Here is a 13,954-nt window from a genome sequence, read left to right as displayed (position 1 = left end):
ACTACCGTTTTCCGCCCATCTGCTTCCAAGGTAACGGCACAGTAAGTATGACGGACAAAAGCTGATTTTATTGCCAGGTTTGACACGAATTCTGCCTAGCAACAGCAGCAACTATTTCAGAGAGACACAAAGGGCATGTTTGTTTTTTATTTTTTATTTATTTTACTATTTTTTAAAAATTATTTTGAACTTCTGTTGATACATTTAGATTGATTATGATTAAAAAAAATTTTTTTTTATGTATTTAATTTATTTCCTTCACTGAAGAAACAAAATATAGATTCATTAAAATTAGTTAAATGTATAATCTCAGCAAAAACGCATTCCTGGAAACTTTTACATCACTACAAACTACTGCACAGCCACAGTAACTCTTTGACTGCCAGACGTTTTCAGAAAAGGGATGCCGTGGGTGCCAGCCGATTTTAAGCATTTTGACTGATCTTTCAAGGTCCATAGAAAATTATGTGTTTGGACTATGGAAACACACATACTACCACAAAAAGATTGGACTCTCATCTTTCATCAGAAAAAAAAAGTTTGTTTCTACCTTATTCCGTTTTTCCGTAATCCACAATAGAAAATGGTTAGTTTCACCTCTGTTTTGAAACAAACGTCTTTTAACGTCTTTGGCACTCCTCCATAGGATTTTACTAAACGTTATTTAACGTTTTTGGCAGTCAAAGAGGTAATAAACACACTGTTACATTGTTAACCGCGCACGTGTTGCATAATAACATTACAACCACGCGCTGTGCAGCCAGCTGATGCCGTCTGTCTGATTTCCCCACTTCGACCTGTCCTTCACTGGCCAACACCTCCTTTCACGTGACCGCCACCACAACAAGCACACACTAAACATACACTCGCGCAGAAGTATTGCATTGCACAAGCTACGTTGATCTTTTTCACCCCCACAAAGGACAGCACAAAAGGGCAGCAAGTATTTTTGTGCCAACGTGTCTGCAAAACTACCGCTACTCACATACTGAAAATGTACAGATTCAACAGTTGTACTGTACTTTGAGTGAAAACCCCCCCCCCCAAAACTACACTTTGAAATCTAGTTGATGTCATGTTTATTTTCAGTCTTGTTTACTCCCTGTCATGTTTAGCTTCTGTTTTCCTTTTGTTTTCCCCTTGTCTTGTCATTTCCTGTTTTATTGTGAAAAGTCTGACTCCTCTCGTTTCAGGTCACTTGCCTTTCCTTGTTTGGTGTCTTTGTCAACCCTGATCCCTGATTGTGTCCACCTTTCCCCATTACCCTCATGTGTCATCCAATCAGTGCCCTCAGCCAGGTGTGTCTTGTTATGTCATTAGTGTTGGTGTATTTAGTCGGTTGTCTCCCCCCTGTCTGTGTCGGTTCATTGTTGCCACTGTCGTAAGTCATTCGCCACGTCACGCTGACCTTTTTTGCCTTATCAGGATCCATGTCATGCTGTTAGTTTTGCCTAAGTTGTTTTGCCATGTTTAGCTTCATGTTTTGTTAGTTCCGTTTATTTTGCACTTTGAAGTTAGCTTTTTGATTAGAAATTAAAACCTCTTTTTTGGACTACACCTCGGCCTCCTTGCTCTGCCTTCCCGCATCTGGGTCCTAAAGCCCCCATCGTACTGACAGTTGACTACAAAGTAACAAAATAGTAAAACATGTTTACTGTTAGAAATCGATGTAGGGAGTAAAAGTAAAAGGCAGTCAGATATACAGTAACTAAATATTTGTACTTTATTACTTCCAACAATAGCCATAAAGACAGAATGATAAAAAAAATAAAATAATCTTATTGGAACCGTTTGGGAAAACATATTCAACTGACAGATCATCGTAATATATGATACACATTTGTTGGTTTCTTCTTCATATTGTTTCATACATTTGGTGGGCTTTGCAGAGACTAAAATGGCCTCCCTGCCTGATGGGAAAAACAGTATATTTTCAGGTTTATGGAAACCCAACTTTTTAAGAGCCTTTTTTACGGCAAATTTAAGAACTCTCATTCAATAAATGTGACCGCAAGGAGTAGGAAATATGGGCTCAATATTATATCCGTGCAATAAGGTTCACACTGTCTAAGGAATAACGTTATTTAAGATTCTTTGTTTATGGCAGCAAAGAAGACTGCTTTGGCATGACAACTATATCAGAGGGACACATGACATGTAGAATATGATTTTTTTACATGAGAATTGTAAATGTGAATTAATTCACTTCCAAAAAAAAAAAGGCTTTTCAAAGGACTTTCAAAGGATCCATGGACGACCCTGAATAAATTATTAGTAATGTATGAACTCCTTAACGCGAGTAATTGCATTAGACTCCTTAATTAACAACCATTGACCCGACATGGTCTTAAAAACAAGCAAAACCACTTACGTGAGCCCGGGAATGTCCAGTACATTAGTGAGTCCCGTCCAGTTGATGTCGAGAATCTGCAATAAAAGCAGACAGAGTCTAAGTGCACACTTGGTTCGTTTTCCATTCACAATTTGACTCCCGCTCCAGCCAACAAGCCCTGTGGATCTACAGTATAATGAAGAGCGTAACGTAAATCGATAAATCAAGTCGTATGTGGATTGCTGGCTGCAATGGCTCATTGACTGCATGCATTTATTATTAATGGGCACAAGTCAGACTTTTTTTTTTTTTATTTCAGCTTACTCAGTTCATAGGATAGGCATCCAAACACAACTGTTGCACTGCATAGCTAATATAGTGATGAGGCACATTAGGTAAATGTGCACAATCAGATGAGATCCAAAAGAGTAACGTATAGAAAGGCATTCATTTGTATGCATTTTATAGTTTAGAATACTTTCCCAGATTGAATTGTCTTCCCGGTACATCACTGGATAAAACAGATCATTAAAATTGTAAATACTTTGAAATTGTTTGATAAGATGGTAGAACAGCTATATGTAACTTTTTTTTTAAATGTCTGCCCACACATATTGGATGTTCTATTTGAAGCACACTAGTGACATGTGGTTGAGAATGAGTTTCTCTGAATTGAACTGCAATTCGAAATTCAATTCAACGTCTTGTGGGGCGGAGCCAATTCAAATTCAAATCCCGCCACTGAATTGAATTCTGAAATTATGAATTTTGCCCAGCCCTGATACGCACCTTTTAATCATTTGTGGGGTTAATTAATTAATTTATTTATTTATTGTCATTCCTTTTTTTTTTTTTTTTTCTGTGAGAGCTCAGTATTGATCATTTGACATGTCATCATCATTGTTCTCCCCTTTTTTTTTTTTTTTTTTTGGTATGTGGATGTGTGTGTAAAAAAAAAAAAAATCCCATTTATTGTCATTCATAATGGCTTTCAACTATAGGTGCATTTTCATAGTGGATAGTGAGGTCCCCTGTAATGGCATTTATTTCATTTCAATAGGGGATGTTTTGAGTTTACAAACGTGGCAACGGAACTAATTGAACTGGCATCTTGCGGCACCGCTATAAACCCGCGTTTGGATCTCTTACTAGACCGCGGCGGTGCGCGTATTGAAGCATCCAGTGAGTGTTTACAACACTGCTGCGATCTCCTTTTGGCCGCAGTTTATGAGCCGTACCCACAAAAGTGGGACAGTGGGCACAAATTCTCAGGTGGAAAACAGCTGTTTAAATTATTAATAAGAGCTGCGGCAGCACCTCCTCAGGGCCCCATTAACACCGTTGAACGCTAGGTTATAATGAGCAAAGATATGAACATCGTCATGGGTGGCACGTGTACAGAAAGAAAAAAAAAACGCAGTGACTGATGGCGAAATGTGAAGGGAATGATGTCAATATTCACACTCACTGAACCAGATTTCATGGCTTTCCTAATGAGCCCACTCTACTTTCCTTATCCTCATAATGCTTCCACTGCAGCAGCATTATATTGAGCACCGCAACTCCCTTTTCTGTAGACTAAAAGAAAATGACACAAGGAGGGAAAATGAACCTTTGAAATGGTGGCTTACATCCAGGAATTGGATTCAATTAGGCGTGCCAACGTTGAATGTCTGTACTTGAACTTGTACTTATGAAAACGTTCCATTACTATGACACTCGATTACGCTTCACAGTGTGTCGCTTGTCAGATAGCCACAGTTCTTCAAAAAGAGTCGCCATGTGTTTACTTCAAGCTGTTTAAAGCGGTTTCAACATTTCTTGACGATAATATGTTATGTGACCTCACGAGTCTAAACATGACATTCTGATTAATATCACATTTGTGGAATATGAGTTATGAAGCAAAATCCAACCGTTTTTATCCATCTCAGGGGGCGGCCATTTTGCCACTTGAAGATGACATCCCAGTTTGCTCAGGGCTCAGGCAACGACCAATCACAGCTCATGTGTTTTCTGTAGCTGCGCAGTGATTGGTTGTTATCAGAGATCTGAGCAACTGTGATGTAATCTTCAGTCGACAGCAAGTGGCAAAATGGCCGCCTCCTGGGATGGATAAAAATGGCTGGATTTTGCTGCTTAACTCATATTCCACAAACGCAATATTAACCAGAATAGCATTTTTAGACTGGTGGGGCTGCATAGAATATATTATTGTCAAAACAATTTGGGGGTTTACTTCCCCTTTAATGACACAACTAGTTGACATTAAAACTAACACAAAATAAATATACCTAATAAATGTATTTAAGTAAATGGCTTCATCTTGCAGAAGTCTGTTTGCTTAATGCTAAAGGATAATGTAAAAGGCAGGGCATGGCTAATACATTACTCTGATTAATATTGAATTAATTGAATAATAATCAAACAAATTAATATAACAAGTTTCATCCATCTCAGGGGCAGCTTTTTTGGCCAATACCGCCCGTCCTGTCAACGGAAATTCACGTCACGACTGCCCTTGGGCTCGCATTGCGAACGTCACATGACCAAACCCAGAAAACACGTGAGCCATGTTGTTTGATGTAAAATTTAAAAAAAAGTTAATCCTTTCATTGTTTAGAAGTCCAACAAGATCAAGTCAAACATAAAAAGGATGTTTTGTTTGACATTTGAGACATATTTTACCTCCTAACACGTCTTGTATTTATATTTAATGTACACTATTATGATGAGTGCACTGATCAACGAGACCTCTTAAGGTCTTGAGATTTATTTTGCCATTCACACGTTTTATGGCACGCTGCAACAAAGAGGCATCCGCCGCATTGCTTTTACGTAACTGGCATGCCTGGCATATAGATGAAGAATGATTGAAATGCAAAATGTTGAGCAAGCTTTAGTAATTTAGTGACACCGAGTTGCAGGTGTGAGGACAAAGCTGACTAAGTAGGGCTGCCTATTAAAAGCTTTGGTATACAGCTCCACCGGGTGCTCCCATTTGCTGTAAATCGGTCAAATGTGTGATTTTTATAACCAGCGAGGTGGTTAACGATGTGTCGGAAGAGCGAGCAAAGATTAAACTAGGATGTGTGGCTGTGAGGTATAAAGAAGTATCAGCAGCGCAGAAAAGGCAATGAGCTCTAGGATAATGACGCAAGCTTGGGAGAAATATGATATTTTATGGCCTCCAATCATATCACAGCCACTCCCCAGACACTCTATTAGGGACACCTGCGCTATTTAATGATGTGGAGACGGTGGAGCACCCCAAAAGTGGAACGATTTGGAGTTCAACTGAAAATTTTCTTGAGCTATTAAAACATAAAAAACGCCCAATATTTATCTTAGTTTTTTTTAATTTATTATTGATCATTATTTATTATTTATTTATACAGTGGTGCGTTGATTTCCACACACCTCCAAATCCAAACACTTGTATCTAAAATTATCATTCCCCATTGAGATCAGTCCAAATTACATTAATCCTTTCCAGCCCCCACAAAATACCAACAAAAAAATGTGTAAAATGTTTTCATAAATTAAAAAAAATACAATATTTAGGAAAGGATAAAAGCAAAATGAAATATGATTCAAAGAATTAAAACATTGTGCACCATGATTTCATGCTTGAATGCCCATTGACATTGTGCTGCTCCTTCTGGTTTTGGTCTCTAAGATATCTATGCGGCAGAAATATTAGTGGTTCTTCGCAGAGGATAAAGAAGATACTCCTGTGAGTATTGTTGTACTGTGTGTCCGGTGTATTGTTTGTATTCAAATGTCTGTTGTCTGTTTACTTTTATTTTAACCCATCCATCCATTTCCAGCCGAGATGTTCCTCATTTTGGTGAACCTAACATGCCTGTTTTGCAAATGCCCGGGATTCCAACCCAGAACCTCAGAAGTGTGATGCAGATGTGCTGTCCGCCATTCACCCTGCTGCCCCGCTAATTATAAAACAAAATACCAAACTTACAGGCTTCTTGAGGAAGAACAGAGAAAGCGCACCGACGAGAGGCACGTCGCCCAGCAACGGCTCCATCAGCACGCGCAACAAGCCATGAATCTGAGGGATTACAACAGGAACACGTTAACACAAACACTCACACACACGCACACACAAAACGCTGGCACCCTGATGCTCTCCCTGTAGGTTGGAAACACAATCTCAGCATCATCCTCCAACTTCTCATTCATAACATATTAAGACAATTACGGCGGATTAAACCACTGGCGGTTCGTTCGAGGACGGCAGCTGCTGTCATTGATACCAGGCAACAACAAATACTTGTTTTTTTAATCTATATTTGGATTTTAAAAAAATTATAAAATAAGTATTGCTGGATGGCGTCAACGTGGCAATCATCGGTGTGAATCCCGTAGAGAACCAAGTCATCCTTTCATGAATTGCTGCTACCATGCTAACATGCTAACAGAGTCAAACGTCTGGAAATTGAGGTCTTGATATATTTATGTAGTTAAAAGTTTGTTAGAATTCATCAAGACTAACATTTATTTACCACTTTGTCTCTGTATAATGAAATACTTAAAAAGCATTTTAGTTCAAGTTTGGTTGAAATAGTCTAATTATATTTTAATTATATCATTAGCATGAATACCATACTGTACTAGTAAAATAATCTATATTTTCCACCATACATAATACAGTTGTGAGTGGAAATGTATTAATCTAGACGTAGTTGGACATTTGTGTTTAGAAGCTAGCATGCTAACATGAGAACTGATCTACTACTAACCCATTTGTTTTAAATTACAAAGTTAATAATCTGGTATAATTCATTACACAAGTCTTTCATTAATGAGTATGACTACAATTCTTCAGGTTTGGTTAAAATAGTCTAACAGTACCATGCTAATATGGTTCACAGCTAAACATAATTATACTCCGAGGAAAAAACATGTTACGATTCTGCGAAGCTACCATGCTAACAAAAGTATTTCTAATGCGAACAGGCACAAATATTTAGCAATTCATATTATTTATTAATACATGTTTTGGTAAAGAGATTAGTACTAATACTGTTGCGTGAATAGTATTAGCGGTATAACGGTAATTTTGCTGTTAATAATATGGTATCTTGGCCAATGTGAACATTTTAGGATCTAATGAAAAATAAATAAAAATCTCTTAATAAGCAGCCGTCTAATTGAAGTACCTCATGTACCCGCCGTCGTTATCTGACAGCGTTGCTAATGAGCTACAGAGGTTACATCCCAAGACGCAGTAGAAATAAATCTCAGTGGAGGCACGTGAAGGTCAAACGAGAGCCACAAAACACTTTGACAGAGCGAAAAACACATACAGGTAGTAGTTTGTGCCAAACGCACACTCACCTGAATGCTCTTTATTCCTGCTTTGCAGTAGTAGCGTTTGATGTCCACGTCGATCTCTGTGTTACCTACAAAGCTGGCAAACAAAAGATATGCCATCTGTTAATGTTCCAGCCAATGGAACAGGCTAAATTTGTAATCAGCACTCGTTAGCTTAGCTGGCTAATTAGGCCATTTTTGTAGCCCAAACTAACACTGAAGTCATACCTGATTTGCAGGTCCATGACGATCTGTCGTCGGTCCACATTCTCGGAGTAAACCTTCACACCGTTGACCCTCAGAGGCTACACCGCAACACACAGGTCAAACTTTCATTTTGGATTTCAGTGACTTGGTTGTCTTTCTGGACTTCCAGCGCTAACGCCATGGATAGGAACAGACTTCCTCACAAAACTGTTTTTTCTTTAACAGAGCCCAGATTCAAACCCAGAACTCATTGACTGTAAGCCAAAGCTGACAATCACTAGTGCTTATGCGCACAAACAACTCGACTTAATTGATGCAATAAAAGTAGCCATTAAAGATGCTCACTTTGTCTCCGATGTCGATCCTGCTGAAGCGAAAGGTGCTGAGGTGAGCATTGGACTCCTTAACCGCTGGCTCCACCGTGTCTCGGAACAGCTTCTCCACATATTTGCAGATGTAAGGCCACATCTGCTTCACCGTCTGACATTGCGGAGAGCAATAATGATTGTAAACAGTTAAAAGGCCTTCATTATGTACAATAACTGCCGCTGTGACTGAAAGTTGGAGCATGAATATTTATGAACGGCTTTGGAATGTACTGTACAGGCGTGGCTTCACTCAAGCGAATAATGCCAAAAGACGGCTGCCAGCTTCTTTTACCTTGTTTAGCCACTCCACTCGCTCCACATCCGGGAAATGGACCTGCAGGGAAAACAGAGTAGACAAATTCCTCAGTTGAGCTGTAAGCCTGATGAATGCCAAAATGTCTTTAAAGGTCAACTTCAAGGACGCAGACAACATAATATGCGTGCACGCTTGAAAGAATACATAACAAGTTCATAAAAACTGGGCAAACAATTTATTATGAGGCTATTAAATGTTGCCATTGAACATAACATTGTGCTAACACATATTGGCACTGACAAAAGATGGCAATGAACCAAAAATGCAGCATTGCATTTTGATATTTTTACATTACGTTTTTCAAAACCAAACTTGAGATTTCCCCTCCATCTTTTTTTATTCTTTTATTTTTTCCAATGTTGCATTTTTCAGTTTGAACTTTCTGAGTTGCACCTTCCATTAGCCCCTCAACTTGATGCCACAACTCTGCCAGTAAAATTGAAAGCAGTCAAAGGTGAAACTCATAACGTCAAAACTGAAAAAAGCAACACAGACAAAATAAAAGCACTGTCACAGGAGAAAAAAAAATATGAATGGGATCTCTGGATCCTGACCTGCAATAACACATCATAACATAATATTTTTATGGCCTGCCTTTTCAGTGCTTCTTTGCTATATATGCATCATTTTCTATTTAGCTCATAATGAAACCTAATGCCAGTGTTTTGGCTTTCAGTTGAGCGACTAAAACTTGACATTTTGACCAGACTCTGAATTTGGATGGCATTTTAGAAATCTTCTACATAATTATATCTGATCAGATACATGATATATTGTACTGTACAGTGTAAAATGTATTGTACATATAGTGCACAATAGTCAATTTTAGGGGTGTCAGGCGATTGAAATTAAATCGCATGACTTCAATAGTTAACTCTCGATTAATAGCTGTTTGAAATGTGCAGTAAAATATTTTTTCCTAAATTTCCATACTCTTGTTAGCATAAAAGTGGAAAAAATGTTAAACTAATACAAATACAGCTGCATCTTTTAGTCATTGATACAGTAACAAGTGTGATATTGATTTGTGTTGAGGTCATTATTCTGCCACTAGATGGCATAACTGCATTTGTAAGACGTTGGTGACAGCTCATATGCATTATTATTAAATGTATTGCTGGTAAATTTTGACGTGGACGTGTCCCCCAGATAGTAATGGGTGGTCATTAAAACAGCGTTTAAAAAATAACTGGCGTTAAAGGAACTTTAAATTAACTCAAAATTAACATACTAATTTTGACACCCCTAGTAAATGTTATATTTTCTCTAAATCCACACAGGATCAACGTTAGATGTACAGGTCCCACCTGAATATTTTGAGTCCTGTTAGTGATCAGAATGTGCTGCTGCTGGCAGTTCCTCTAATGAACTCACTGGTTTGACCAATACTCAGAACAATAGGAAGGTCTGAAATCGACTTCTCTAAAATTTTAAAACCAAAGTCACTGCAAACAAGTCTCTCCTACTGTTTCCGGGTTTATTATGTCGAGCTGTGGAAAAAGCTGATGAAAACAAGAAAGCTATGGCACAATACAGTACTGTATATCAAAATCTGCAGACAGATCGTTCCGCACAAACAAACACATAAATAAACCCAGCGCCGGCAGATGTAATTAAGCCCAATTGGATTGGACACCCCCTCCCTTTTCTTTTTCGCTACAATGCACTGTTGTAAGGACAAGGAAGCAGTATAGATTCAAATCAAACCAATATTGCTGTCACAGTGCAAAGTTCATTGATGTTAATAAACACAAATCCAATCCATCAAGATGCAATCCCTTAACTTTGTTGACATTCTCACACCTTTCTCCCCACTTTGACGCTTAGCTAAATGGTTCCAACAGTCAATGAGGTATTGATTGAACAGGGGCCAAAGCACCCCCCCACCCCCAACCCCCACGAGTACACAGACCAGACCACCCCCTCCCTCCCAAAATGCATCGTGAGTTATGGCACGCAGTCAAGCAGAGTCAGAACACGGTGCCATTCCCACCAGGGTCCCCGCCAAAGTGCTTATGCGGCGTTTATGTCATTGCGGCGATGAAGCGGCGACAGGAACATGAAGTCCTACTTAGAGTGACGTATTAAGCCGTCTTGTTATGAGCTCAACAGCAACAAAGCGAAAAGTGAGGAGTCAGGACAGGGTTAAGGTGACAACAACGCGGATGAGGAGGATGTGGATAGAATTGTGAGAGACACCGATACCCCAAGCAGCAGCGCTTGGGAGGAAAAAGGAAGATGGACCAAGTGCGCTTTATTGATTTTGCAGAGCAAGCGCAGGTAGAGCCACTGCAAGATTTCACCTCGTGGGGACAAACGGATGCTGGTGCAGACTGAAGATTTTTTGAGTACTGAGAGCACCGGGTTGCGAGTTCTTGACCCAGATGCCTATTTTGACCAAATACTTGTAATTTAAGCACAACATTTTAAAGATTTCCAGTGGTTATTACAGTAAATATGCACTCTAAAAATAATTGGATCCAAAGTAACCCAAATATGGGTCAAAAATGGACCAATCCTCTACTTGGGTTAAATTGACCCATAAAGTTGATTGGTCCATTTTTGATCCATAATTGGGTTACTTTGGACCCAATTGTTTTTAGAGTGTCCACACAGGAAATAAGTAAATACTCCCTTGTCACATGACCCAGCCAATCAAATTACAGAGCTGCTTTATAAGTGGAGCGAGTAGGTGTTTGCGAGTCAGGAAAGACAAGACTGAGCCAATTAGGTAGTTTATCATGAACATTTTTGCAAGTGGAGCAAGTGTGTGTGTGTGTGTGTGAGATGGGCAAGCAGCGAGGAAAGAAGTCCAAAGATCAATCTCGGGCATTGTAACTCCTCTGAAATAACAAGTCTCAGCCTGGTTTGTCTAAGCAAGTGGAGCAAGTGGAAGCGTGTGAGTCAGGCAAGCGGTGAAGAGAGTGACAAGGCTCATCCAATTACATGTTATTTTGTGAGCAACTTTTCAAGTAGAGCAAGTGGACGTGTATGAGGTGGGAAAGCGGTGAGTAGTGAATTCCAAGGACCAATTTCAGACGGAACTTCGCTGAACTGACAAGACTAAGCCTTATTTGTTCTGGGCGACTTTGCGAGTAGAGTGAGTTGGTGCATGCAAGTCGAGCAAGTGGTGGGGAAAGAGGACCAAGGACCAATCAAGAGCATGGTGACCTGACTTCTCTGACATGTTAAGACTCTGTCAATTACATTATTTACTTTTCAAGTAGAGCAAGTGGGGGTCGTTTTGAAGAGGGCAAGCGGTGAGACACAGCCAATAACTGGAATTGTGTCTCCTCTGACATGATACAAAAGGCTTTGCAAGTGGAGTGAGTGGGTGCTGTCTGTTTCTTCAATTTCAGCTCCGGATGCTGCGGTTGCACCATGTTGTCTTGTATCCCCTGTAAGTGGGATGCTCTTTGCATTAATCAGCACCGTTGTGCATCCTCACGCCCGAGTCAGCACAAAGTCAGCTTGCAACTTTATTATTTGACTTTTTTTTATGAGACATTGTGAGCAAACGGTGACTGTAAGATGAGGTCATAACGGGACAATGTCCAGCCAGGCAGCTGTGACTGTCAATGCCACTTATACATCGTTGGGAGAAGCGAAGCTACTGGCGGCCATCTTACGTTGCCATTCAATAAGGCTGCCTAAATTGAATACATTGATTTACGTTACGTTAACGTTATTTTCTGGCTCAATGGTGAAAAGTCCACCATGTATGACATATAGTTGTACCAATAAGTCTGGGGGAAGCAATATATTTATATTTCATTGCTAAGTGTTGCACAATTTAATATTGATATCATGATGCAAAGTAAACACATGTATCGCAAAAACAATATCAGTATCAACAATACTGGCAATGGTTTATTGGAATGTAAAGTGACGAAAATAACATATACATATTGATATTTCAGCATCTTGCCTGCTCTTTGTACTGCATGATTTGGTATCCATCAGATTCCAAGTAAATACATTGCCAGCATTTTTTCCTTGTTATAATATTAACATCACCATGTTGGGGATACTGTATCAGTCAGTATCAACCCAATTCCAAACCATAGTTTACTCTGGTCAAAACTAGTCTTTAAAACAGATACTGGCATTTTGGTTGTACCTTGCTCTTCACAATTAACTTTTTATCATTGTACCTGGCATTGGTGTGCGATAAAACGAGATTTTTTATTGAGTCGATACCAAATAACACAACATATTGCTATTGATAACCATATTTGCAACATTGGCAACCACAATCTGCGATCTAATATTTTCCTTTGTCTCTCTTTTAGTCACTTTTAAAAAAAATCTGGGTAACATGTGCAACATACTGCAACATTTACTATCATCATCCTCGCCAAAATCGTCCATACTGTAATTGGTATCAGCGATACTGGGGAATGTATTATTATTTTATTTTTTTGTATTGGTCGACAATACCATATCTGTTGCATATGATGTCACATCGTGCATCACAACCTGATGCTACCAAATCAAAACACAACCTGTTAGAATCATTAAAAAAAAAAAAAAAAAAAGTGACTAAAACAGAGCAAGTGAGCGGGCTCGATCCCAAAATAACAGGGTGTCTGGTTAACCATTGTACCCTGCTGTATTTAGCTCAGGCTGGGGCTGTGGGTCTAACGTCACTGCCTTACGGGGTTGAGAGCGGACAGCTGGTCGCCAGTCACAGCTTTACACCTCCAGTCAGCTGACAAGCAAAGTTATAGTGCAGGTGGAAAACAACGCGATCTTACCCACGGCGGTAGGTCCGAGGAGGTCAGACCCGGCGCGAGGCTCCTCTCCTCCCCCTCAAAGAAAGCCAAAGCCCGATTCAAGCGGCTCCGCTTGCCTCCGGCATTTTTCCTCCACCAGAAATAAACCACGAGTCCGATCAGCATCCAGCTGAAGCTGAACTCAAAGTAGCCCAGCGCGTAAATGGGGAAAATGAGCACAAAGGTCTTGGCGAATTGCACCCACGTCTGCGTCAGCTCGCTGGTGGCCGACAGCGGGCTGTCCTCGCCACCGGGCGTGTTCCCCGCAGAGGGGCGATGGAAGCGGGCGCCGGGCGGAGCTGGGCTCGGCGCGGCGTGGCCGTTCTCTTTGGGCGACGCCGCCGCGGTGGTGCTGGCGCTCGCACCGTGGGCTCCTCGCACGGCCGTCATGCTGTCTCTGGACATGCCTCCGTGTTCCGAGTGTCCAAAAGGGAAGAGAAAGGCAGTGCGGTTGCTTCACAAGCACGCCGCTCCTGACCCATAACCCTCAAGGGGAGCCCTTAGGAACCATTCCTCTGGTTGCAGCGATTAAGCTGCAGAGCCTCGCGGCTCCGGCGCTTACTCGGGGGTGGGAATGAACATTCCCAAAACGTGCACTGGGGATCATGTGCTTGAACGTGTT

At 40.4% G+C, this 13,954-nt stretch overlaps 1 protein-coding gene across 3 annotated transcripts in view; it reads right to left on the bottom strand.

Annotated features, from left to right (window-relative positions):
* esyt2b (extended synaptotagmin-like protein 2b) overlaps window positions 1-13,943 on the bottom strand; it is a 31,949-nt gene extending 18,006 nt beyond the window's left edge. For all 3 annotated transcript variants that reach the window (XM_077554861.1, XM_077554862.1, XM_077554863.1), the window contains exons 1-7: window positions 13,315-13,943; window positions 8,534-8,575; window positions 8,219-8,353; window positions 7,895-7,971; window positions 7,691-7,763; window positions 6,312-6,401; window positions 2,372-2,427 (exon numbers count right to left, since the gene is read on the bottom strand). In XM_077554861.1, the coding sequence (XP_077410987.1) occupies window positions 2,372-2,427; window positions 6,312-6,401; window positions 7,691-7,763; window positions 7,895-7,971; window positions 8,219-8,353; window positions 8,534-8,575; window positions 13,315-13,737 (896 nt within the window). In that variant the 5' untranslated portion in view covers window positions 13,738-13,943. The remainder of the gene's footprint in view (window positions 1-2,371; window positions 2,428-6,311; window positions 6,402-7,690; window positions 7,764-7,894; window positions 7,972-8,218; window positions 8,354-8,533; window positions 8,576-13,314) is intronic.
* Between the last annotated feature and the right edge of the window lie 11 nt (window positions 13,944-13,954).

The sequence above is a fragment of the Vanacampus margaritifer genome, chromosome 20 (assembly GCF_051991255.1).
Source record: "Vanacampus margaritifer isolate UIUO_Vmar chromosome 20, RoL_Vmar_1.0, whole genome shotgun sequence".
Lineage (NCBI taxonomy): Eukaryota > Metazoa > Chordata > Actinopteri > Syngnathiformes > Syngnathidae > Vanacampus > Vanacampus margaritifer.
Note: the sequence above shows the minus strand (reverse complement) of the source record. Positions and strands in the feature narration are given on the sequence as shown.